At 33.0% G+C, this 27052-nt stretch overlaps 2 protein-coding genes across 2 annotated transcripts; one reads left to right on the forward strand and one right to left on the reverse strand.

The window, feature by feature from the left end:
• Window positions 1–1958: 1958 nt before the first annotated feature.
• Window positions 1959–26618, reverse strand: LOC145751357 (complement receptor type 1-like). The gene is made up of 60 exons (XM_082567473.1): window positions 26308–26618; window positions 24819–24930; window positions 24237–24392; window positions 23608–23744; window positions 23106–23176; window positions 21890–22072; window positions 21645–21768; window positions 21484–21563; window positions 20680–20856; window positions 20413–20589; window positions 20044–20223; window positions 19818–19948; window positions 19649–19730; window positions 19301–19501; window positions 18999–19175; window positions 18804–18927; window positions 18635–18720; window positions 18237–18362; window positions 17900–18079; window positions 17642–17818; window positions 17333–17559; window positions 17093–17246; window positions 16838–17014; window positions 16453–16736; window positions 16187–16343; window positions 15930–16106; window positions 15586–15836; window positions 15332–15485; window positions 15027–15203; window positions 14679–14905; window positions 14389–14545; window positions 14073–14249; window positions 13711–13931; window positions 13428–13587; window positions 13107–13283; window positions 12801–13024; window positions 12563–12719; window positions 12233–12409; window positions 11852–12090; window positions 11572–11725; window positions 11209–11409; window positions 10682–10929; window positions 10433–10589; window positions 9957–10154; window positions 9618–9841; window positions 9263–9416; window positions 8886–9086; window positions 8558–8799; window positions 8220–8376; window positions 7870–8034; window positions 7693–7762; window positions 7496–7602; window positions 7147–7335; window positions 6993–7074; window positions 6795–6910; window positions 6552–6655; window positions 6155–6311; window positions 2758–2918; window positions 2469–2629; window positions 1959–2393 (listed from the first exon to the last, which is right to left on the reverse strand). The coding sequence occupies exons 1-60, from the start codon at window positions 26550–26552 to the stop codon at window positions 2345–2347; spliced, it is 9897 nt and encodes a 3298-aa protein (XP_082423599.1). The 5' UTR covers window positions 26553–26618; the 3' UTR covers window positions 1959–2344.
• On the forward strand, window positions 4408–6107 carry LOC145751359 (uncharacterized). The gene is made up of 3 exons (XM_082567474.1): window positions 4408–4987; window positions 5085–5203; window positions 5333–6107. The coding sequence occupies exons 1-3, from the start codon at window positions 4536–4538 to the stop codon at window positions 5845–5847; spliced, it is 1086 nt and encodes a 361-aa protein (XP_082423600.1). The 5' UTR covers window positions 4408–4535; the 3' UTR covers window positions 5848–6107.
• Window positions 26619–27052: the final 434 nt, after the last annotated feature.

Here is a 27052-nt window from a genome sequence, read left to right on the forward strand (position 1 = left end):
ACAGGTATTTTTCGTAAAAAGCTTGAACCTAAGGTAGTAGGTGTATACATTTCTCTTTAAAAAACACGGTGTAATCTACACGTGATAAACTTAATTTACACAGGGGTTTTTCAGTAATATTTTAACATAGTTATATTTGTGTATAAGGGTTTATCATAAACCATGATGTTTTGCGCTATAGCGTAACAAATATCAATAGCGTAAACAACACAGTCCAAAGAACAGACTCAACTTGACAAAGCGCAAGCACCATCTAAGTTGAAGTGCTACGTTGTCGCGATAACGGTAAAGGAGGGAAAGTGCCTTTAAATTATCGGTTTCTATTCAATTAACAACAAAGGAACTGAAATCTTAACAACTAAAAAACTGTAATATTATTTTTTTCTTAATATATAGCTCATATGAAATATTTCATGTTGACTTGTAACCGTTTCTTGCTTTACTTCTAACAATTTTTCCCTTTACAAATTGCAAAAAAAAAATTTAAATACACACGCCTTCAAAATCGAACTATCTCTACCTTTTGGGTATACATGGTAGCTTGTTTTTCAATGGTAGCGGTCTAATCTCGCGCCGCCAGCGTATTTATTGTGATGTCATAATAACACAAAGATTATTGAAGTTCATGGGAGCGTTCAGTCTTTTATACAAAAATAACTTTGAATACAAAAAAGAAAAGCAAAATACACACCTTTTTGTTTTTTTGGAACGAATAAAATATGTCCAATATAGCAACACAAAACCTTTTATTTTGACTTCTATTTTAACTTTTAGTTACTTTTAGTCTGGCAACAATATTATAGAACCTACTACAATGTTCTTAAAATAAAGTATTAAATTACATGTTCATATAAAAACATGTTCCATATCATATCACTTTTCAAATAAATCTTGTTTTGTGACATTTCGTTTTAGCAATGTTTTCACTGTAAAATACCATTTTAACCATAATCCAAGGACTCATAAATATTTTACAAAATTGTTTTTTTTTCAGGAAAAAATACAGTTTGGTTAAAGATTCAATTTTTTTTAACTCATTTAATTATGTTTAAATTTTTTTTTAGTAAACCATGTCCACAAAACCTAATTAAAAAATCAAAGCACTTGCAAAATCTAATTAAAACAATATACCTATTTTTTTACCAAAATTTAAAGATAATTAACAATATAAAGTTGATTTAAAATTCAGTACACTAATAGTAGACACAATACCTTAACTATTTTATACAATTAAATGTTAGCATAGTAAGTTAGTTTTATGTAATGTTACTTTATGAAGACTGGCTGATTTTTGTGAATAAATTTAGCAGCATTTCCAAAATATTTAAACAAATATCAACTGAGCCAAAAGAACATGTAATATTTAGACATGAGTAAATTGTTACTATTTTATATTAACAAAAGCCATTTTGATTTAAAACAATTACTTACATACTACAACACTAAACAACTACAAAATCTCGGTAACTTTTAACTGTTCGATAAACAATTAATGAATAAACACTTTTCAGCTTTTCAGTAACTAAAAGTCGCATTTGGCAGTTTGGTCCTACAGTCTTACCATATTTATATTATTTATCAACACTTAACAGCAGGTAATATAATTAGACGTTTAACAAACCGACAATGTTACAGTATTCCACATTCAATAATCGAAGCCTATGCAACCAAGTGCCCAAGGTATTTTTAAAACGTCTCGAAGTACTATAACTGCAACAATTTAAACGTGAGACAAAATCAGCTGAGTTGCTAGCGGAGGACAATGTTTACTCAAATCGGTAAATCGGTACAGTAATAATTTTTGTAATATTATTTTTTTGTACTTTATTATCGTTTTAACACAAGAAAGACTAGCGTTCTCAATAGCTCATTTTCATATTAAACCTAATCAAATTTCTTTTAAATACTAATGTATTATTAACTTTTAAACAAAATAATAATATAACAACAAATAACTGAGCAGAAAATTTGTATTTTAAATACAGTTTCAATAAAATAAACATATCAGTAACCTCTATAACCATGTCTTAACATATTTTTGTTTTAATTAATTATAATAATAGTTATAGTATACAATTCACAAGAAACTTTTCTACGTAATAAATTAAATTGCATAAAAAACAAACACAAAACAATAAACAGAATAGTACGGCAAAATTCGGATGATAAAAAGTAATAACAAAGAAGTTGTGAAATAAAAATTAAATATAAACACTTTTAAAATTAAAAGAATACAGTACGTTATATAGTACAAGTGGATAGGGACTACAAAATGGTGTAGCTAATAAACAAGACTAATGCACTTAATGTAAATGACTAAATAAAAACAACAAAAATCTTCAAACTAGTAGGATATGTACGATTTCATCATAGTTCTATAGGAATGTTTTAATCTGCAAAATACAAAAATTAAATTTAAAAAAATGGTGTTTGTTTTAAAGTCATTCTAATAGATAAATAATACTTACAGGCAAGGGTTTTCGCAAATATCTGAAGTGATGCGTTTGGATAAATCAGCATCCAACCCATCAAAACTTCCATTCACAACAAACGCGTAGCTTGGCTTGCTTGCTATGGTTTCAAGCTGCTCTAAACTTGTATCACCGTCCGAAAATCCGATGGAAAATACCTAGAATAAAACAAAAAATATTAAGTTTTAGATAAATTAAAATATTACAAATATTTATAAACCATAAAAATATTATACAGAACTTAAAATGCATTATTGTGTTTGTAAATTTGCAGTCTTTTGCTTACCGTTGCTCCAGTATCTTTGAGAGCTTGTGCTGGACCAGTAATATTGTCTTGACTATTACCGTCAGTCAAAACTATGACGTAGTCTTTAGCGTCAGGTCGGTTTCCAGAAACCTCTAATGCGTTTGTAGCAACGTAATCTAGCGCTCGACCAATATTCGTGCCTGCAAATTAAAAAAAACATTTTATATTTAATTTATGTGTATCATAATATAATGTATACCAATTTTACTTTTAATAAAAATGAAATAGGTGCTTATTTACTTCGATAAATTTTACTCAGAAATTGGCTTGAAGCAGTTTGTTTATCGAAACAGAAACAACCATCTTTACTATATGCAATATACAACGTGTTATATAAGTTGTTTAAGCAACTGTTGTATTAATAAACTCTTAGCCCACGATACAACCCACTTATCGAATATAAATACAAATTTCAGCATAAACACAATAGTTTTGTAAAAAAAATAATAAACAACTTTTTTAAAACTTAGGTATAGGGTATATTATACTGTTCTGTATATTATTTCAGGCATTTTACAAAAGTTTTAAAAAGAGAGTTTAAAAAAGAAGTATTATGAAGCGTTGGATATTGCATATGATAATATTAATTATGTGGAAACATGTAGTTTGTCAAAATACAACGACTGAGGAACTAAATACAACGTCCATAGACTCTACAAGTGAAAATGATACAACTACCATTTTCAATATTGAAAATTCTACCATAATTGTAGCATCGACAACACAACAATCAAGCACAACCCGAGCCACGCAAAGTACTGGAAAGGAAATTGTGTCAGACAATACCAGCAGTCAAACCGAAACCTCGTTTACACAGCCTACAACTCAAATCCCTACAACCCAAACAAGTACCACCAACGAAAGCACAGAGTCAATGTCCACGGCTAACCCAATAGTCGATTTTTTTCTAACTCAAACTTTTGGGTTAATTGCTATCGGAGCGTTTGCCCTAATTGGATGGACGTGTTTGGTAGCGCTGTGTTGTCAATTAGAAGTGCACCGCAGAAGACGAAGAAAAGCCCGGCCTACTGTCACAGTCCAAGCCTTAAACGACTTAAACCGAAACGAAACTTTAAAACGCAGAATGAGTCGTAAACGTAGCCTAAGGAGAATGGCAAGTACAAGATGGTTCTCGTTTTATTCCGATTCGACTTTCGACGATTTAGACGGTGACGAAATTGAAGACAACGTTCAAGAAATTCGCATGGAAGTTAACGTTAATAATGACAACCGACAAAGTGAACTATACGAAGATATAGATTTAACTGAAGTGAACACGGCCAATCATGATAACGCTGTAGCGGACCTCGCACTTTAGTATTTATAGTCGTTGTTAGTTGGGCAATATTTAAATTTCTTCTTTAAACCAAATTGCAGCCTTCCGATTAAAAAAAATAATGTGTATTTTTTCAATTTTACCAGTTTTAATATACGTGTTGTTTCTTGTTTGTTTTAATTACAATAAAAGTGCAAAGTTTGAATTTTTGTCGATATGCAACTATAGCGGCATTTTCTTACATTACTCACTTATACAATCACCACACGCAATATGACGTTGCTTTAAAAGTCGCTAATTGATAGCTTGTTATTTTTACAAGGAAGTATATATAGTCCACTTATTGTTTTAGAGAAGACAGTATTAGACACTGTTAGTGTTTGTAGGAAAGAAAACTGTTATTTTTTATCTTTTTTTTTAAATTAGAATGTGACTTGTTTTTTTTTTAGTTATTTTTACGTTAGAAAAGCAAAAGTGGGATATGCTTTTAAATGTTGTTAGGATAGTGTTGGTCTTCGTACTTTTAACTTTTATTAAAGGAACAAACGGTTGTAGAAGTAATGGTGAGGGAAACAATGTAGACGATTCAACACCAGTAGACCCTATATGCAAATCTGCACCTGAGTTAGAATTAGGTAGTTGCGAACAATACATAAATTACAACTGTATTACAATCAGTGGGTTTAACATGTTTAACGCAAGCCTACATGATAGTAACGCTAGTAGGCTGTTCAACCACTCGCGAAATTTGTTGGACGGAAATTGTAATTGTTCTCACCGAGCAATAGAACTGTATTGCCACATAGCTATACCCCAATGTACTGGCAATGGCCAATGTACTGGCAATGGCCAATGTACTGGCAATGGCCAATGTAACTCCAACAAAAATGTAATTCAACCATGTAGGAGCTATTGCAGAGAATTCTTTAAAAGGTAATATTCAAAGCGTGACAAAAATACAAACAATATCACAAAAAATGTTGATGGCATAGTAAGTTTATGTTAAAATATGTATTTTAATAAATTTTAGTTGCCTTAAGGGATCCGATCCTGAAACGCTAAAACGAATTGGTTTTGGTGACATTATGAAAGTGTGCAAACCACTAAACGACACTGATAACTGTTGGAAAAATGATAAGCCGTTTATAAGTAAGTTTACCATTAAAAACTCTATTCGGTTAAAATAGCTGAATGTTTACAACATTATGCAATAACCACACTAAATTTTATAATATTGAGGAATTCAAATAAAGCTTTTGAAACAATGTTGATTACTAGAGTGCACCGGACAGTTTCAAGAAGCAACCACAACGCCACTAGAAACAACGGTAGAAATGACAACGACAGAAATAGTAACAACAACCTCGAAGCCAACATCAAGAGAAGATGAATCTACAATCGCACCCGTATCTGGTGGTGAAACAGAAGAAATGGATGCACCACAAGAGGATAGTCGACCGACAGTTATTATAGCGGTCTCGGTAGTAGCAGGAGTGCTAGTGCTTGCACTCGTTGCATCGATAACCTTTAAATGTACGCGGGGCAAGAAAAATAGAAAAGAAACAGCTTTGCCTTTAGACGATCAAAGCCCGCAAGAAGTTGACAACATACTTTACAAGCCGTCAACTGGTCAGTGTGACGTTGATGACGTAACATATGACGTGGCAGCGCAACAAGTTGCGTTTAGTAACGAAAACGGTAAAGAAGAGATGAGCGGTTATGCCAACTATGAGTTGGCAACTGACGCAAATCTAGTGCAAGATGTCTATACCCAGGTTCATAAAAAGCCTTAACTATTGCTTTATTACCAAAAAACGTTTCTGGGAAACAATTTAAAATAAAAAACAATTGAAAATAGAGAAGTAAAAAAAAAAACAATTTTTAAAAAGAATGAAAAAATTCTCAAAGGACAAATTTCCGGGTATTGAACTTTGTCTATAAACAAACTGTAGTGCCCTTAAAAACTTTAACTGTACCCTTATTAATATATTCTTTTCTCATCCTTTTTATTTGACCTTTTTTTATTAAAAAATCGAACTTTGGACGTTCCCAATTTATATACTAAATGTGAATTTTAAAAATAAGCAAACTATGACTCACCCCAACCGCCATAAGGCAAGAAAGTAATAGCATGTTGCAGGGTAGAAAGTGCGTCATATTTTCCGATCGGAATTTCTCCTCTGATGTCTACATCACGGTTAAACCTCAGTACACCTGCTAAGGCGTTTTCCGGACCAACGTTAAATGTTTCAATGACCTAAATGTTGATAAACAAACAATAGTTACAAACACCCAGTCATTAAAAATACCCTTTTTATTAAATTTTTTTTTATATCACTTGCTATGTATTGGGGCATTAGCACGGCTCAAGCCCGAAACATATCGCTAGTAGCTTAAATTTAACCAGCATACCACACTATTTAACTATTTTTCTAACAACACTTAATAATTACTAATTTCAAACCAAGCAACATATGTTAAAAGTTTGAAAAACTACCTGGTTGACAAATTCTAAAACTTTTTTCCATCCATCAAAGCTAACACTTGAGCTACTGTCCAGCACGAAAAACAAATCAATTTTAGCCCATGGAGGACAGCTTCCTAAAAAAAAACAAAAATGTATATAAAAATAACATTTTTGAAAAAGTACTAAAACATTTAAATTAAATAACAGGCCAACATGATCTATTGATGTTAAGTTATAAAGTAGTTTGAGTCAAATAGATAAAAGTTAACTTACTTGAACAACAAGGTGGTGTTCCGTCCCATCTTCCATTGGCTTGACAGGTCATAGAATCACTTCCATATAAAGAGACAGGTTCCTGGTACATTCCATTTGATGACGTACATCGGAAACTGAATAATACAACAGGTTTATTATTTTTTTTTCATCAACCTTTTACTTGAAACTTTTTAATTCGAATTTACTTTGTCTTACCTGCATTTAGAGTGTAGATAGTTTCCATTAGAGCAGTTGACTTCGCCGTTTTCAAAAGTGTCAAAATTCAAATCACAGTGACCTATAAAACATACAAAATTTTAGCAAAACAAACCTCAAAAAAACACAAAGTTATTTTTTTTAAATAGTTTACCTTTGCAAAACGGTGTTTCGTTACTTGACCAGGTTCCGTCAGCCTGACAAGTTACTGGTTCTATATTTCCTTGCATTTTAAACAAACTGTTACACAAATAAGAGCATGTCGAACCAATAGCATTGTATGTTTCTTCGTTGGTGCATATTAATTGACCGTTTACAAGATTCAAAGGTGGGCATTTCATAACTGTAACAACATAAAATCAAATTTACCTGAAAATATACCTAACAAAAACACAAATAATATACAAAAAATTATTGTTACCTAATCTATCCAGTAAGAAATTACATAAACCATTTTTAAAAAAGTTATTATAAAATATAGAAATGTTGGTTAAACAATTTACCTTCACAACTTGGTTTTTCAGCATTCCAGTTTCCTGTACCCAAACACGTGACTTGGCTTTGTCCAATCAGATTAAAGCCCTCTCCACATGAGTAATTGATTGTGGAACTGTAGAAAAATAAATTGCTGATGTAAATTCATGCAAAGTTAATACAAACATTTTTGTTCGTTAATCATTTTATCAAAGTGATGACTTACCCAGGATTAGCATTTTCCGAATCCACGTTTCCATTTTCCAGAAAAAGATAATCTTCATTACAATTCACAGCTGAAAAATAAAATAGCATAAAGTTAAAATTAATTAAAAAAAAGAAATATAAATGCAGATTTTAGTAACGAAATATAATAGTTATATAACAACATTGCTTTATTTACCAGTACAAGTTGGTAATGTTCCTATCCACTGGCCATCCTTGTTACAAGTTACTTTTCCAATTGCTCTGCCTTCTACACATGTAACTGTGCATTCAGAGTTAAGGTTATTTTCATCTGAGCAGCTTATTGTAGCACTTTCAGCTTCCAAAACTGGACACTGTACCACTAAAAATGAGTAATGTTAAATAGGAAACTTGTCAAAATCTACCTATATTTATTTAAGTATTTTAAGTACCACTGAAATTAAAATTACATCAACTAAATGGATTTAAAATGTACTGCTCATTTGTTAAAGTTATTGAACTTAGTTAAAAAAAATTAGTTATTTGTTGATATTTATTTTAACTTACATTCACAAGATGAAAGCACTGGCCACCATTTTTTATCCACCCCACATTTTGTGGAAGTAAACATGCCAGAAGGTTTGTATCCGGTGTTACATTCAAGATTACATTTTGAATTAAACAAAGATCCTTGATCACAAGCAACTTCACCGTTGGTAACAGCCTAAAAAATAAAAAAATATTTTTGTGTCAATTGATTTTTAATATTCTGAATTTACATTTTACAGTTCAATAACTTTTAATTACAAAGAACTGAAATCTGGTTTTAAATAGCAGTGAGATTTTCTTTTATTTTTTTTTTTTATTCAGTGTTTGTTTGAAAAGAATTACAAAACAATTCTTACGTTGTCCAAATCATTTCTGCTCTGCATACAACGTAATGGCCTGCACATTGGTGCATTTTTATCCCATCCTCCACTTGATGTGCACGTGACAAAAGTTGTCGTGACGTCATCACCGTCAGGTTGCGTCAATTCGTAACCAGGGTGACAGGTAAAAGTACAGCGAGACTCAAAACGAGCGCCGTCTGTGCATTCAACAGAACCGTCAACCATGTCTATATATCCAGCACTCGGGCAAGATATTTCTATAAAAAGAGTTTAAATTAAATAACGTAATTTTATTTCTACAATTTTACGAGATTTAAAAGTTTTTTAATATTTTTTAACTTACTGTCACATTCGGCTTCGGATCCGGTCCAAAAACCGTCGGCTTCGCATTTTAGATCGTGAGTAATTTCAATCATACTATTTCCCTTATCAACCCTTTCAAAGCCTGATTGACAGTTGTACACACACAAAGACTGGTATTTGAAGTCGTTGCTACAGTGAAGAGATGCGAAAGGTACAGAGTTGGGTGTCACACATGTAATTCCTAAAAAAATGAGGTTTTGGGTTCGAGTCTCACCAAAAGCATTAAAAATGTTTTTTTTTGTTTTAAGGTTATTTAATTTTCGTTTTAATACAATCAGTTACATCAGAAGTAACTTTTTAGAATTTTTTAGTTTTATGTATATAATAGTTTTAATTTATTAATAAACATTTTCTTACGTTGACACAGCCCAAGTCCATTACTCCATTCTCCAGTGTCCAAACAATTAGTTTCAGGTTCTCCGGTCATTTCGTATCCAGAATAACATTTAAGTCGACATTCAGACCCAAACTTGTTTTCGTTTGTACATGTAACGTCCCCGTTAATTCGAGCCTAGGGACAGTAAACCGGACGTCATTAAAGTGAATTGTGTATAAATTTACATAACTTTAACTACTTGTTTTAATATTAAAATAAATCATTTTTTTAAAGCGTAAGTCGAATATTTAACGATGTAGTAAAAATCTTCTTAGCTAGAGTAAAACCCATTTTTCTGTATTAAAAACAGTTTTACAGTCAGTTTTAAACATTTACCTCGCTTAGACTTGTGTCGTTCGCCGGGCATCTGTTATTTTCACAAATAGGAACTCCACTGCTCCACGACCCGTCAGAGTTACATTCAGCAACATCAGATTGACCTTCGATCATGTGATATCCTTTGTCGCAACTGTATTCACAAGTCGACTCAAACACGTTAGAGTCACTGCACTTAACAAAACCATTTTTAATTGTGAGATGGTCATCGGAGCACAGAATTTCTAAAAATTAAAAAAGAATTTTAAAAACTTCGTTTAAGAGTGTTTTATTGCTTAAAAAAGGGAACTTTTTGGTTTAAATTAAAGGGAGAGCCATTTGAATTATATGTTATCTTACTTTCACAAGCGGGCACATCTCCACACCAAGTGCCGTCAGTTCTACAAGATATTCCCTTCTCTCGATCGTATTCGTCTTCTGGGTCAACTATGTCATATCCAGTATCACACGTTATTTTGCAGTGGGATTTAAACAAGAATTCGTCGCTGCAAGTTATGTGTCCGTTGGCAGGTGCTACTAGTTCAGAGCACTCGATTTCTGTTGTAAAAACGAACAAGTCATAATTGAATTATAAAAGCTTCTTTCACATTAAAGCACACTTAAATAAAGAGCCATAAACAATATTTTTCCTACCGAGCTAAACGCCAAATTGATAAGCTAACAATTAAGCAATGTAATCAATTAAATTCCAAACTGCCATAAGTAACTCGAGGCTTGGTCGCGGTAAAACATTTTAATTATTTTTAGCTTGTAAGTGGGCCCTTTTACGTTAATGATAAATATAAATAAAAAAAGTGGTTGCTCTTAAAACATACTTTTGCAGGTTCCAAGCATGCCACTCCACTCTTCCTCGCTGCCACAAACAATAGATTCAACCCCTTCCATTAGCTCATACCCCCTGTTACACTCGATCGTACATTCAGATTCAAAATTGGAACCATCAGTGCAGGAGATCTTTCCGTGAGGTTCAGCCTTTAGTTAAAATATTAGTTTTTTAACTTATTAATGTATTTTAACATCTTGTTATAGTTAAAACAAATGATAGAATGTATTTATAAGTTTACCTCTTGTAAAGCCGTTGCGTTTGGCGAACAAGATATCTTTCGACTCTTTGGCGGTTCGGGGAAGTCCCATTGTGCGTCACTCTGACACGTGACGACGACTGAGGTGGTAAACTGAGAGTCTCTAGGATTAACGAGTTCGTACCCAACGTCACATTGAATCAAGCACTCGGTTCCGAACGATGTGTCCTCAGTGCAATTGATGGTGCCGTGTTCGAATTCCTCGAAATGGTCAGGTGGACACTCTATCTCTATAACAGTCAAACAAAACTTCTTAAAAAATTACAACGGCTTAATATGCATCAAAACTAAATTTTAGGTGCAATTAAAAGCAATTCTAAAATAAAAATTGTGTTAATTATAAATGTTAAGAAATATACAAAACAGTTAAATACATTTAAAGTTTAAATTAAAATAAATATTAATTACTGAATATACTTTTTTTGCTACCTAATAATATTAACTTACTTCCACATTCTTTGCTACCCAATAATATTAACTTGAATTGCTACCCAATAATATTAACTTACTTCCACATTCAGGTAGAATAGGAACCGACCAGGTTTGATCAGATTGACAAACGACGCTCAAAGTTGATTGATTCTTATGTTGCTCGGATTTAAACTCGTGGCCCTCATCACAAACAAATTGACATTCAGACAAATAATTTTGTCCGTCTGTGCAAGTCAGTTCGCCGAGTAGTGGGATATCATATAACGGACACTCTTGCACTATAAAATTTTTGTTATTCGTTAATAAAAGGATGATAAATTACAGAATTATGTTTTTTAAAAGCTTTGATTATTAATGTTTTGTGTTTTTTATAAATAATATTTTAAATACTTTACCTACTTATTAATAATTAACTGTTACTTATAAACTTTTGAATTTACCTTCACAATGTCCGATAGTATCGTTCCAATTTCCTTCACTATTACAAGAAATTGTTGAAGCACCAATGAGACGAGATCCAACAGCACAAGTAACTTGACAGATAGTACCATATCTATTTGCTTCACTACATACCACTATTCCAGTATCATGAGCCTGAAATTTGTTAAAAATATATTAGATTTACCTTGAAACTTATTGTCATGACAATATGACATTTTATGTCTTCAGTTATTTTTTTAATTTTGTTGAAAAAATGAATCTCAAGAACGTTTTTCTTACAAATAAGAAGTCTTCATCTTGAGAAGGGCAAGTTCTCTTTTCGCAAATTGGAATAACTTCGCTCCAAACCATATTGGCCAGACATTCTGACGTCATCACTTCGGATGTCACAAAATCATTGTCGAAGAAATGATAACCCACGTCACATGTATAGGAACATTCAGAACCAAAAAAGTTTTCCTCAGTACAAGTTACCGAACCAAAAGTAATTGCGAGATGATCACCAGAACAATTAGTTTCTAAATTTCAAATATTACATTAACATTCGAGAATCTATTTCAATGTAGTAGGAAACCGCAGTAATGACATTAGTTTTTGGTTTAAATAGTTAGTCTTTATTAGTTACTTTTTAACAGTGGTAAGATATATATAATTACTTACTTCTACATTCAGGTACAGCTTCCGAGTAAGTTCTATCAGCCAAGCAAGTAGTTGCATATTCTCCAAGCAAGAAATATCCGACATCACATTCATATTCACAAGTTGACTCAAATTGATCTTCATTCGAACACGAAACGGCACCGTTGGAAGGTGTACCAACCTCACCACATCGAATTCCTGGTGTCAAAAATATTTTAGTTTGTTTGTTATAACAAATAATATAACTAAATTACATTTGACACTATTCAAGGCAAGATGTGAACTTTTATAAAGAAACTTTTTATATGTAAACTTTTTATTATTTAAATTTATTTAAAAACTCTAACTCACTTTGACAAAATCCGATTTCGCCATTCCATTCAGCTGTGTCTAAACACGTAATCTCTGATCGACCACTCACAATCTCGTAACCACTAGGGCACATTACTTCACAAGTTGATTCGAAAAAGCTTTCTTCGGTACAAGTGACACTTCCAGTCATTCTTGCCTAAAAGATATTTAAACACAATTAGTTTCATTTTAATATTAATATTTTAAGTTAACATCAATCTACCATAAATTTATTTACCTTTGTCAAGCTTTCGTCATCAGCTGGGCACTTCTTTTTAGAGCAGGTTGGCTTCTGTTTAGTCCAAGTTCTATCTGCGGTGCATGAAGTTGATTCAACATCAAACTGAGACATTTCGTAACCTCGGTCACAGATGTAACTACAAGTTGATCTGAAACGATTCGAATCTGTGCATGTTGTGGTTCCGTGGTCTAGGCTTAAGAAACTACGAGGGCAGCTAATTTCTAAAACAAAAATAACCAAGTTTGCAATTATGAAAAATTAAAATAAAGTTGTTATTGTATTTAAATCTGTTATAAAACCTACTTATGCATTCCGGCATTGCGTTTGTCCAAGTCATATCAGCTTGGCATGAACTAAGAGGTAGACCAATTAGCTCGTAGCCTGAAACACAGGTGAACATACAATTCGACAAGTACAGATTATTCTCACTGCATTCCGTAATACCGTTGTCTAGTTCGCTGAATGCCGGACAACTTATTTCTGTAAAGATAAAAGAAAATAGAAATTTAATTTTGAACAAAACCTTCCAATTTATTGTATAGTAAAATAGGGGGGTTTGAATGGTTATAATACGTATTTTCGTATTATCTAACAAACATATATTTTTTTTGAATATTAACTTACTTGTGCAATAATCTAATTGGTTAACCCATTCGGCATCTTCACCACATCTTGTTTTATTGTTTCCGTCAGCAATTAATTCGTATCCGTTATCACAAGTCAAAGAACATACCGACTCAAATACGAATCCGTCAGTGCAAGTTATTTGGCCATTGACATCAGCCTAAAAGAATATACTAAATATTAAAAATGTCATTTGGGAAATAATAAAACGAGAGAAGAATTAAAAATATCTTTTTTTTCACATTGTAGTAATATTTTATTTATCTAAGACAACTTTATTTACCTGAAGAAGACTTTCATGGTCAGAAGGACAGATCTTTTTCTGACAGGTGGCAGCCTCTTTGCTCCAAGTTTGGTCATCCTGGCACATACTTTCGTCACTGCCTGATGTAATTTCATAACCAGCATCACATTCGTACGAACAAATTGATTCAAAAAGATTTGATTCTGTACAAGATACTGATCCACTTTCGATAGATAGATGGGATTCGGGACATCTGGTTTCTATAAAAGATTTACAAATTAACTTATTTAAATGCATGCTCACGTAAAAGTTTTACAAAGTTGCTTATTTTTAATTGCAATATTTGTGAAAGTATTAGCAGGTTACATTGTTGTGAATTATATAAAGCTATCTAAACTTACTTCGACATATTGGAACGTCGTTGTTGAATAGTCGAGTAGCTTGACAAGTTGTTGACTTGCTTCCGATTAATTCATATCCAGGGTCGCAAGCAAAAGTGCAAACTGATTCAAATCTATTTTCTTCCGTACAACTCACACCACCGTTGTCAAGTTCTTCCAAATCAGCACATGTAATTTCTATAAAAAAAAGTATCAATAACATTATTAAATAGTGGGATAATTTCCGAGACCTTCCCAAGTAACAATATTGTTTCATCAAAGTTCCAAAGATGTTGTAATAACAATTTACATAATTAATTTTTTTTTTATTACTTACTTTGACAATATCCTAACCCAAGTTCCCACATTTGATCCGCCTTACAGTTGGTTACTCCAGTTCCTTCGGTTAGTTCGTATCCAGTATCGCAGGCAAGTGTGCATTGAGATTCGAACAAGTTGCCCTCTGTGCAAGTTAAACTTCCGTGCATGGCAGCCTATAAAATATAGCAACAACTTTTACCAAGTGCTTTTTTATTTACAAAATGTTAACAATTGTTACATTGTTTCAACACTTAAACAATTGCAATAGATTATCTAAGAAATTAAATCTAGTAAAATAGTAAATACCTGGATAAGAATCGAGTCACTTTGGGGACAAGCTCTTTTCTCGCATACACTCATAAACTCTACATTCCAATTGTAGTTAGATTGACAAGTAGCAGTTCTTGAACTTAACTCTGAAAGTTTGTAACCGGGGAAACATTCAAAATCGCACCTTGATGCAAATTTGTTTGTATTGGAACATGTCGCCAAGCCATTTTGAAGAGTTGTAAATTGAACAGGACAGACAATTTCTAAAAATAAATTAAAATAATTACAATTTAAACTCTTAACTCATTAAGCGTTTGTACCTGCAATTAACACTTTGCATTATGTTATAATTTTATTTAAATGTAATTTAGTTATATTTTTTACCTCTACATGTCGGGAAGTCTTCGCTGTAAGTTTTATCAGCCAAACACAGAGTAGAAGTAGATCCAATCAATTCGTAACCACGATTACAAGTAAATGTACAATTTGATTCAAATCTATTTTGATTCGTGCATTTTACAGCCGAGTTTGCAGGCAAAACTATTGCTGGGCATTGGATTCCTAAAATCATAGATAACAATAATAAAACAATGTCAATGTCTGGGATCAGAAGTCTTTTTTTTAATAGCAATTGACACAGCAAAGATCTTTAACATAAGCCTAAAGTATCAAAACACCAATTAACTTACTTTCACAGCATCCAATAGTTGGTTCCCAATCAGCATCAGCTGAACAACGAGTACTTACTGGTCCAACTAACACGTAACCTTCCCTGCATGTGACTGTACACTCTGAACCGAAGTAGTCAGACTCGGTACAAGAAAGTTCGCCATTAAGTCTTGCCTATAAAAAACAATGTTTATAACATAAAAAATTAAAATTCAAAAAGAAGTTGAGCAATTTAGAAAAAAATATATATATACATTACAAATATAACAAATACCTTAATCAATGCTCCGTCAAGTTTTGAGCACCTCTTTCTCTTACAATAAGGTAATTCACCACTCCAAGTTCGATCAGCTTCGCATGTTAATATAGCCACATCAGCACTATCCTCTGCGACAGCATCTGGCGAACTAGTCATTTCATAACCTGGATTGCAAACATACTCGCACTGGGATTCAAACCTGAAACCGTTTGTGCAAGTTGCGTTTCCATTTTCAAGAACAAGGTGTGAAGCGGGACATCTAGTTCCTGAAGAAATATAATTTATTAATTATTAAGATTTTTATTTTTATTTAAAAAAATGGTTGATTGGTTTTGGATTAAATAAACATATTGACGTACTTTCACAAAATGGTTGTTCGTTTGAAAAAGTTCTGTCGGCTTGACAAGTCGACGAAGGTTCACCGACTAAATCGTAACCAGAATTACAAGTAAACACACAGTTTGATCCAAACTTGAAATCTTCGCTACATTCTATCACTCCATTATCAAAACCTTCAAATCCCTCGCATATTATCTCTGCAAGTAGAAAATACAAAATAGTAAGCATATTAAGTCTTCGGGTAAACGTATAAATTTCGTTATCTTGAGTAACTTACTTTTGCATTGACCAAGCTGGACGTCCCATTGTGCCAAGACCCCACATTCCATGACGTCATCTCCTTCAACAACCTCATAACCGACATCGCATGTTAACCTGCACACTGATTGAAAGAAGGAATCGTCCGTGCATGTAACTTTTCCGTTTTGTCGGATCTGTAATAAGAATAAACAACGTTTTATTTTACTACATCCAAAAGCCATATTAAAAACTTGCTTTTTTATAGTGAAAACTTAAACTGGAAGATTAAAATAACTATTTTACCATGTCCAGTAAATTAGCAGAAGGTGTACATTCATGTTTTGTGCACACTGGTTTTATGTCGCTCCAATCGCCATTTGCCTTACAAGTAGCTTCAATAACATCATTTGTGCTGTCCTGTAAGGTTCCCGAGATTTCAGTTTTTCTGAATCTTTGCGAGGATGATTCTTGGTCAAATAAATAACCTGGATTGCAACTTGTCCTACAAACCGAACCGTACAAATTAGACTCGGTACAAATGACCATACCGTTGCCAACTGGTGAACGGTCGTCTGCGCATCGAATACCTTTAAACAATAAACAAAAAAGATTTTAATTTTCTTTAAGAAACATTGCTGATACAAGGCTGTTAGGCTTATAATCCTGTTAAGTTAACCTTTTTACTTACGTTCGCATGTTGGAGGTGAGTGCGTCCAAGTTCTATCTGCTTGACATGTGACGTAATCATCGCCTATAAGTTTGTGTCCTACGTTACACGAATAACTGCACACGGAACCGAACAAATTGAAATCAGTGCATTTCACTTCACCATTTGTTGGGATCCTCTGACTTGGGCATTGCACTTCTGCAAAATTACAATTTAAAATGTTAAAGTATGTTCTGTTTTTAGTTGAATCAAAATTTATGCGGTATAATCACTTACTTTCGCAATGACCAAGAACTTCAGACCACTCTTGCGATGAAAGGCAGGTTATTCTGTTTTGACCAATCAGATGATAACCAGTTGGACACGTAATCGTACAAGTAGATTTAAACAAATCACTGTCACTGCAAACAATGGTTCCTAATTGTCGTTCCTACAACATAAAAACATTAGTTAAGTTTAAATGTTTCTCACTATATTGTTATCGCAAGCTTCTGATATTTTTGGTATATGACTTACCTCTTCAATATCGCTTAATAATGGAAAGCATTTCTTTTTGATACAACTAAGAGATTCACCAGTCCAAGTGCCTTCAGCTGTACAAGTTCGAATCGGGACAAAGAAATCACCAGTTAGTTCATAACCAGGGTCACAGGAGTATCGGCAAGTTGAGGCGTAGAATGTTGAATCGGTACAATCAGCAACTCCGTTCTCCAAAGTAGCTTCAGCGACGGGGCACTGAATTCCTATAAAAATGTTTATTATTTGATGTTACATTAGTTTATTTTGCAAAATTTTCACATTATGTAAGTTTGTTTTATAACTTACTGTTACAGGTTGGTGTATCGAAAGTCCAAACTCTTCTGTATGTACATTCGGTTACTCCGAACCCAATCATCTCGTATCCCTCATTACATTGACTTATGCACAAAGATTGGTAAATATTTTTGTTGGTGCAGTTTATTTCACCGTTTGAAGGCGCAGAAAGCTCAACGCATTCGACCTCTGGAAATAGCCATAAATAAAAATTTTTAATTAAAATTTTGTTTTTTAAAATTATTTTATTGTGATCTAAACTTGACTTACTCATGCATGTTGCCTGTTCACTGTTCCACGACCCGCCAGATCTACAAGTAATCGTGCTTGCACCACCTCGCGGTTCGTACCCTCTGCTACAAGACAACTGACAGGTTGAGCCAATGAATCGACCGTCGGTACAATCTAATGTTCGTTGGGCATCCTCTTTAAGTTCGGGACATACAAGCACTACAAAAATATAAAACAATTTAAAAAAAATAAATTACCACAAACTATTATAACGAGGTAAGTTTTTATGCACCCGTTTTTATGACTCTTAAGCCTATATATAGGCAAAATGTCAGCAATTTTCGAAATCGAAACAGGTAATTAATCTAGCACTTACATCTGCACGTTCTCTGGTCAGGTTCCAGCACATAATTCTCACCACAAGAACAATCAAAACCTCCTACGTAATTGTCACATTCTTGGTCGCATGGATTGTCGCTCGTTTCGATACATTCGTTGACGTCTGTGCACAAAGTTCGTGTTATTAAACAATTATTCGACTTAGAGACAATACGTTTTTAATTATTAAGCAGAAACAAGGAACATTACCGAGAAATACTGATAAACTTGCCAGGTAATGTCAGGTCAAATGTTTATTAACCGATTTGTCATAAATGAAAACAATAACGATGTACACACAAACTACATGTAGAGCTAACTTAATATAAGGTGAATAAATAAAAATGGCCTATATTGATGGCATTATTTATTAAGCGTTTTTAAATGAAAACATACCATTGCAAGTAACTTCTTCAGAAATTATCCAATTTCCATCATCACCACACATGGTTGTGTTACCTCCAGATATAGAGAACCCAATGCTAAATAAATAATTAAATTTTAATACTTATAAATTCCAATACGCTTTACTTAAACATAATGTATAGCTGAAAGCTTAACTTACCTGCATGATAAGGGACATTCAAAATCGGTGAAAAATTCCGATAATGAGTTGGATGGATTTTGTTTTCCACATTCGTAAACAAAATTATCTGGCGACGCAAATCTTGGTGCCTTACATACAACACCTGTATTAAAAAATACGATTATTATTAAGGCAATTAAGCAAATGTTTTATTTTTAAATATTAACGGCTTACGTTGGCAAATAGGGTTTCTTGAGCTCCACCTGGTGTCCTCTCTACAAGTTATTTCAGTGTTTCCAATTGGTTCGTAACCACGATCACAAGTTGCCGTACAAACTGAACCAGCATATACACCATCTGAACAAGTGATTTCACCGAACAATATTCTAGCTAACGGTCGGCATTTCTTTCCTAATAAAATAGAAATATTTTAGCATAAAAAACAAAGAAGACTGGTTTTAAATGCGATTTAAAAAAAAAACAGCAAAGAACAAATTGTACACTAAAATTTTTAGTTTACTCAAAACACTACTTACTTATACAAATAGGTGTTGGAAAGCTCCATCTACCATTTGAACGACCAGAAAATCCGTTCGAACAAACAGTTCGAGATCGACCTGAGATGCCATACCCAGGTTGACATTGGAAAGTACAAGACGATCCTAGCCTCTGATAATCTTGTCGATCACAAGTTTTGCTCAATCCGTTTGCAGTGACAAGAGCTGGGCATCTTACAGCTGTGGGTAAATAGGTTAAGGTTTGGGTTATGAAAATTCTTTACACATTTATCCTAAAGAACTACCCATTAGGTATAGTTTGCCTTAGCATAAACGGTTTTCAAGTGCATTTGTACAAAAAAATGACATTATTTGTATATGACTTACGTTCACATCTTGGAATAGGATAACTCCATTGGCCGGTGTATTCAGCGTTTGCCAAGGCTTTCGTCGATCGTCTGCACCCAATCTAGAAACAAAGTTCGTTGTTAAATGTCAAACTTAAAAACATTTCAAATATGCAAATTTTAAACAATTTAAATATTTAAACACCTACCCTAGTTCTTGCCCGCGGTGGAAAGCCATAACCTCTAGAGCATCGGAAACTGCAAGTACTTCTTTCTCTGTTATCGTTGTTGCATGAATACGAGCCAAATGAAAACTCGCCAATTCGAGGGCAAGAAACAGCTAAAAAAATCGAAAAAAATAAAAAAATTATAGAGCTCTATTAAACTTTATGTATAAGATTTTCATTGGTGTTATGGAATGACATTTATACTTACCAAGACATTTAGGTGCTGGCGAGCTCCACCGACTGGCTTTGGTACATGTCGACTTAGCTTCGCCAGATAAAATGTAATCTCCGTGGCATTGAAAAGTACAGACAGAACCAAAGTTTTGTTGGTTAGAACACGCGATAAAGCCAAACGCAGGCTGGGCAAGTGCTGGTTGACATCTTGTTCCTTCAAGGCAATAATTAAATTTATATTTACGTATTTGGCAAAAGTATGAGTAAATCCCACCTTATTACACCTTCCACTCTTAAATTAGGTATATATATATAAATAGCACTTATTAGGCGACAAAAAGATTTATAATAACCGCAAATACTGTAATTATCAACTGAAGGTTAAAAATATGGCGACACTTACTTATACAAACTGGTGGCGTTCCTTGCCAGCGGTTTTTAGTACAAGTTAGTGATGTCTGTCCTTGAACAACATAACCGGGTCGACAGGAATATTGACAGGTCGCAGCCTCATCTGGTAATTCCTGACATTCCATCAACACGTTAGCACCAGTGCGAGGGCGAGCTTGACAGCCTCGTCCTAATGTAAATACATTTCAATCAGTAATTTATTTTACTTGAAAAACATCATTGCTGGTATACCAACACGCATAAGCCAAATGTAACTTACGGACGCATGTTGGAATCGGTGATGACCATCTGCCACTGGCCAAGCAATTTACTTCGTTAATTCCGCTAAGAGTAAGTCGATTCGAACAAGACAACTCACATCCCGAACCTATTCTCGTCCCGTCCGAACAGTCAGCCACCAAACCTCCGGTAGTTGAAATTCGAGGACACGTGACAGCTAAGTAAAAAAAAATCATATTATAAATAACTTACAACTGATCTTACAATAGCGATAAGTTAAGTAGTTCCACTAAATTGGGCAAACCCGCAGAACAGTAAGAATAGGTAGTGATGCTTCATTTAAAAGTCTAGTCAAAATGTCAATATAAATAACGTGGTTAAAATTTACAATATAGTTTAATAAACTAGTTAAACGTTCTAAGGAACCCGAATTTTATGTCGAAAATATAGGCTAGTCGCAAGATATGATTCATGTGGTGGCCTTAAGCTTGGACGATGCAATTTATAAAGCAAACACTTAAAACTTTAAAAAAAATTAATGAAAAACACCCCTGGGCTAACAGATAAGAGACTCGTACGAACTGGTATGGCAATTGAAAATATGCGCTTCGTGACCACACAAAATTCCCTTAAAACCACTATGACCTTGTATTAAGCTTATATACAATCTGATGCACGCGAGCATATACAGTTAAATTTGGCTTTCAAAAAGACCTGAACAGCTTGTTACAATAAACCTTTGGGGCATATCGAAATTTTTAATCCATGAACAGCATTAAAACAATGGTTTAGTAATTCCCTAACATTTAAAGTTGTTCCGGAATTTATAAACAAGTTAGATTACCTGTACAAGTCGGTCTTGAGCCCGACCATCTTCCACCGCTTTGGCAAGTTCGTGTTCCTTGACTGCTTAATCTGTAACCTCTACAATGTAAAAAGAAGCGTTAAAATGGAAAGAACCTTGTTTTTTTTAGATCAAACACTGAATTAAGTTGTGCTACTTACTGGTCGCAGGAGTACGCACAGACTGAATCCAGTCGATTGTTATTGGTGCATCGAATCTGGCCGTTGCTAAATTCGGACAGAACTGGGCATTGGAATGCATTCCCGGTATCTCTTTCTGTTGTCACTAAATATTTGAAAAAATATTGATATTAGACTGCTATGTTCATAATACAGCTATCGATAATCTGTATTAGAATTATACTACCATACATGTAATAAATGTTAGAATTCCAACAATTTTTTACCTGGTTTTACGCATTTTGGAGGTGTAAGCACACTCCAGGTACGATCAGTTCTACATGTAGATGAACTTGTTCCAATTAATCGTTGTCCTGTAGGGCATTTCCACGTGCAAACCGATCCCAATGTGATTCCACGGGAGCAAGATAGCGTGAGTCCACCTCTAGTACTAAGCCTCGGAGAGCAAGCTGAAAACAATTAAGTTACACAACTAAATTTAGTTTTGTGCAAGACAAAAGAGTATAGTAATTTGTTTTCGGTTATATAACTGACGTATATGCAAATTCCAATTAGCAAATTCAAAATCAATTAAATATATGTGATCCCAGAAACTAATAAATAAACAATTAGTATTGACGCATTTGGCACAAAACAGCAATTAAGGAGGGCAATTTTATATAGTTAAAATTTTTTGCAGCAATTTTAATGCATTGATAATATCTTATTGGCAAGTTGGAAACAATTAAAAAAAGTTCACACTAACGAATCGTTAAAATCTTGGACTAAAACCAGTTTTAAATGTTTAGTTTATTAAGACGAAATTTTAATTGTGTTTCTAAACGTGTTGGGATACAAAATACACGGGTACAAAGTAGCGCCTAGCACCTAATATTTATACGAACGCAATTCGGCAACGTGTTATAGATGTCAGATTAAGTTTTTTTGTAAACATAACCTAGTATATACCGCATAAGGAAATTGGAATCGTCATCACCTAGTTTAGCTAGCTATCAGTTAGGATTAATCACTTATTTCTAGCAACTTAGCATTTGCAAGTGACATTTGTCGCTTAACTTGGCTTAACTAATAAATGTTAAGGTTAATTACTCATCGGTGCTGCGCGTATATGTGACGCTAAGGCTAAGGGTTGTTTGTAGTTAGTTGGATTAAGGCCTTTATTAAAAGAACACGGGGAATTTATAAGCCTCAAATACACTGTTCCTTAAGCTGGATTACGTCGGCAATGGAACCTGCTTGTCCACATTTTTTTAACTGCTTTATTCCCAATAAGGAGATTATAAAGGTTACCTGCAGATCGGTTATGTGTACCAGTAAACGAACTTACATCTATTCAAACCTAATCCTTATTTAATTTATTTTATGCCAACTCCATTCGAATAAATGAACATGTTTATTAAGTACATTACATAATTGCTGGTAACGCAATTAGTGCTCTTCTAAAAACAATACTAAAGTTGATGTATTAAATTTAGTACTTACTGTTTCCACATGGCAGTTCTGCTTTGTTGCATAAATCGCTTTTGCACATGCATCTACACACTGCATCCTTACTGTAAAAAACAAGGAAGTTACGTATTTAAATTACTAACCCTATTTATAAAAGTCAACTATGGAACGCTTGTGGCCAAGAAAGGCGTTCGTAATGTTTTTAAGGCTGTTTATGTGGTTGTACTTCTGCGCGTATGTGCTTTGGAATTTAAATTATGTAATGAAAAATAAATAAGTCTTTTAAACAAACAAGTGCTTATACAAAAGCCCATATTTGTGGACCTATAAAAGCTTCGATCATTTTTCCAAACTTAATTAGGTTTATATTTAAAACTCGCGATGTTATGAAAACACTTAAACACGTGCGCTCACGTCAAACTCTTACGTATAACTTAAATTTATTTTTCGACAAGTTATCAAAATTATTTTTAATATTTTTTATCTTACAATTTTTATCAAAATAGTTTTTAATTTTATTTTTATTTTAACTTACGTGTTGGTGCCGCTACAAGTTTTTGTGACGTCAACTCCGTTTTGAATGACTCTGGCCAACCGCGGTTGAAATTGGGAACAGGTTTTTGTAATGGTTTTTCTTCCATTTTGGAAACGTACTTCGTTTAAACAGGCGTCCTAACAAAAAACAGGTTTTAATTGGTTTATTTTTACCCATGAAATATCAGATTTAATTTTTATTGTATATAATGTTATTTAAATACTAATTTGTTGACGACAAATTGTTTCAGAGATTAAAATATGCTAGATTGCAAAACGACTTTTCTTGTTTTGTGTTTGCTTGGTATATAACAAAATTATGGCATCAAATTAGCTGTTAATCAAGTTTAAGTATACCCTAAGGTCCAATACACTAATTCGTGATCACCTTGTATCACCTTGTTAGGTTGTTCGTTTAAAAACAAATTATTTTGACCTCTAGTTTATGGCGCATTACAGAGAAATATAAACCACGGTGTTATTTTTAAGAAAAAAATTATAGGTTTATAATTACTTTGTTTATACGTTATGTATTTTATATATTTTCTTAGCAACAGCGGAAGGTTTTATATTTTATTGTTTTAATTTTCGAACAACAACGTAGACAAGCTTTTAAACACTTGTACTTACAGTTCCTCTTGGGCAACCTTTTACTCTACATTCTGAGTTCGAAGCCCGGCCATCACAGGTATAACACTGTAGGTTTGTTCTCACTAAAATTTCCGAAACCGACTGCAGCGGTCGACCGTTTGCTCGCAGTGCTTGTACTTGTATAAGAAATTGTCTCTGTAAAAGAAAAAGGTTTTAATTTACACATTTGATCTAACCAAGTTTATTAAAATATTGATTAAGTTTTTTCTACCAAATGTTACCAAAAAAGACGAGTAATTATACTGCATTTTGCAACTCTTATAAAAAGTTTTGCTGGCTTCTGCAGATTATAAAACGTTAATCTTAAAAATGTTTGTTTTTAATTCATTGACAAAACAAATTATAAATTGCCTTTGTTTATATATGTAAATATAGGATTTTCAATAGTTGTTAGGATTAAACTTTGTATGGAAATATTTTAAACATAATCATTTCCTTATTTAGAAAGCTTTAATTTAGATCCTCAAATTAAATTATTTTCATGATGTAAATGTTACGAAAAAATTCCATAATTTCTTTTTAATTGTCTGCTAGACTTTGACATTTACAAACGTCACTTACTCCTGGAATAAGTCCTGGAAGGATGGCATGCCTTTGATGTCTGCCAACTCTTTCCTCTGATGTCGCAACACTTTGCTCAAAACTATTGTCGATCCATTCCTTAGCAGATAACCTTAAAAAAAACATAGTGGTCATAATAAAAAACATAATTCTCAACTACTTAAAGTACTTTGTAATTAATCTTTTAAAATTTTAATCAAGTTCAAAATCGCGTTTCATGCTTTAAAGATAATTTTAAAACAAGTTTATCAATGTTGTGATCTTAATTCGTAACCCGTCATCAAGGTATATTGGTAACAAAGCTGGTATAATTATAAACGAGTTGAACTGCCTAGATGGGTTCGGAATTCAAAATGTGTCTAGCAATTGACGTCATAACATTTAAAGTTTTTGGCGCTAAGTGCAAATATTGCATTTATAATCCAAAATTGGAATTTAAATATTATATCATGTTCAAACGATGATTAAGAAAAATGTTTGGTTGTTTTTTTGTAAGCGAAACTCGTCTGTGCTGTTTAGGTTAATCGCATTAAGGATTGCATATACCTATACAACGATGTCCAATCATGTTTATTTTTGTCTTGATCTTTTAAATATTTTTTTGTTAACTGTACACAATGGTATTGTCTTGCACGAATTAGTGACGATAAGTTATATCGAATGATAATAAGATTTGAGGTAAATTTGTAAAATTTTATTACGAAACATCGAAAATCAAAAACTCGTTTTCGGTACGATCGTACGAAAATCTATTTACATAAAAACATGTTTTTTTAGCCAGATTAAAATTTTCAAACGTCGTAAAACTGAAAATCAAAAATAACTTTTGTAATTATACTTTTAATCCATGTTAAACAAAAGCGAAATATTCGATTCGTGTTAAATTTAATTTTCGTAAAATTTTATTACAAAAAAAATTCTAGTTTTAAATAAAATTTTTTACACATTTTCATTTTCCGCGTTATCAGATTTTAATTATAAACATATATAAAGCTATTCAAGCCATACGAGCACCTGCCTTACTATAATATTTATGGTCAAACAATTTTAATTAGGCCCTAATCTAAAAATCTGCGAAACGGCAGATTCGGCCGAATATTTACATACGCGTAATTTTATTGCCTGATTCGCGCAACCTAAAATTTAATTAGCCTGACATTTACGTAATATAACTTTTGGTGAGTTGCAAATTTTTTTAGTAAAAATTAATTTTTTATTAAATTTTTTTGTGTAAAATATTATTTTTTTTGTTGATTGAGTTTAATTACTTCCGCATTCTTGTAAATTTTTTCCAAATTTTGTCACGCATATTTGTGCAGATTAAATTAAAATTAAGCGCAATATACCTTGTGCGTAGTAGCACGATTTTTACATTGCAAACAGAATTTCATATCTGACATGCCAATATATATGACATAGCAAAATATTTCTGAAAAAAAAATTACAACATTTTTCTAAATATGTTTTTTTTTTATCAACAATATCTTACTTGTAGGCGCTTGCGCCTGAGATCCGTGAAAACCCAATTTGAACAGATGTCGGCCGTGTGTCTTGGATGTTAAGTTGCATGGGTCCGTTCGGGATACGTCTTGGTCTAATTCTGGGATTTCTACGAGCTTGTCTCTTCGAGCGAAGAAGGACGTCCTCTTCTTCTATTTCTTGGGAGGAGGATTTTGCGATACAGATGCAGCAGAGCACCGCGGTTGCAAAAGCAACGATTATTTTGATTTTCATTTTTGGTATTTCAGTTGTTTGGTACTGAAATATTTATTAAAACACTTTTTAATGTGAACAGGTCTAAACCAGTCTGCAAATAAAGTTATTTTGATTAACACCAAATGCTTAAATTTTAATTTAATTTAATATTCTGATAAGATTTTAGAAAACTTTGTATTTAAAACTTTGTTTTATAAATTTGCAGAGTTTTGCACAAACATTCCAAACACCCGTATGGAATATTTGATTTATTGCAATGTCATTATTTATAAATTCATTTCCTGAAATGCATTTCAGGCGCAAAACGAAAACAAAAAATTTCGTTTTTAAATTTCGAAATAACACATTCTTTATTTACATTAAGTCGATAGCACTAAATTTACTAAGTGCGAAGCCTTTCTTTAGTTATTATGACAAAGAATTTACTTTGCGAAGGCTATTTATACAGCGGTAAGCCATATAAGGCAAGTACAAAGCATATATAGTAATTCTAACAACCTTTTTTGTGAGAAAAGTAG

The sequence above is a fragment of the Corella eumyota genome, chromosome 4, assembly GCF_963082875.1.
Source record: "Corella eumyota chromosome 4, kaCorEumy4.1, whole genome shotgun sequence".
Lineage (NCBI taxonomy): Eukaryota > Metazoa > Chordata > Ascidiacea > Phlebobranchia > Corellidae > Corella > Corella eumyota.

Excerpts from the sequence above, each read along its gene's own strand:
- LOC145751359 (XM_082567474.1), top strand. The coding sequence starts at position 4,536 with ATGCTTTTAAATGTTGTTAGGATAGTGTTGGTCTTCGTACTTTTAACT. Across the intron at positions 4,988-5,084 it reads TGCAGAGAATTCTTTAAAAG|TTGCCTTAAGGGATCCGATC; the intron begins GTAATATTCAAA and ends AATAAATTTTAG. Across the intron at positions 5,204-5,332 it reads AAATGATAAGCCGTTTATAA|AGTGCACCGGACAGTTTCAA; the intron begins GTAAGTTTACCA and ends GTTGATTACTAG.
- LOC145751357 (XM_082567473.1), bottom strand. The coding sequence starts at position 26,552 with ATGAAAATCAAAATAATCGTTGCTTTTGCAACCGCGGTGCTCTGCTGC. Across the intron at positions 16,737-16,837 it reads CTCACCTCCAACATGCGAAC|GTATTCGATGCGCAGACGAC; the intron begins GTAAGTAAAAAG and ends TATTGTTTAAAG. Across the intron at positions 12,091-12,232 it reads AGCTGTACCTGAATGTAGAA|AAACTAATTGTTCTGGTGAT; the intron begins GTAAGTAATTAT and ends TTTGAAATTTAG.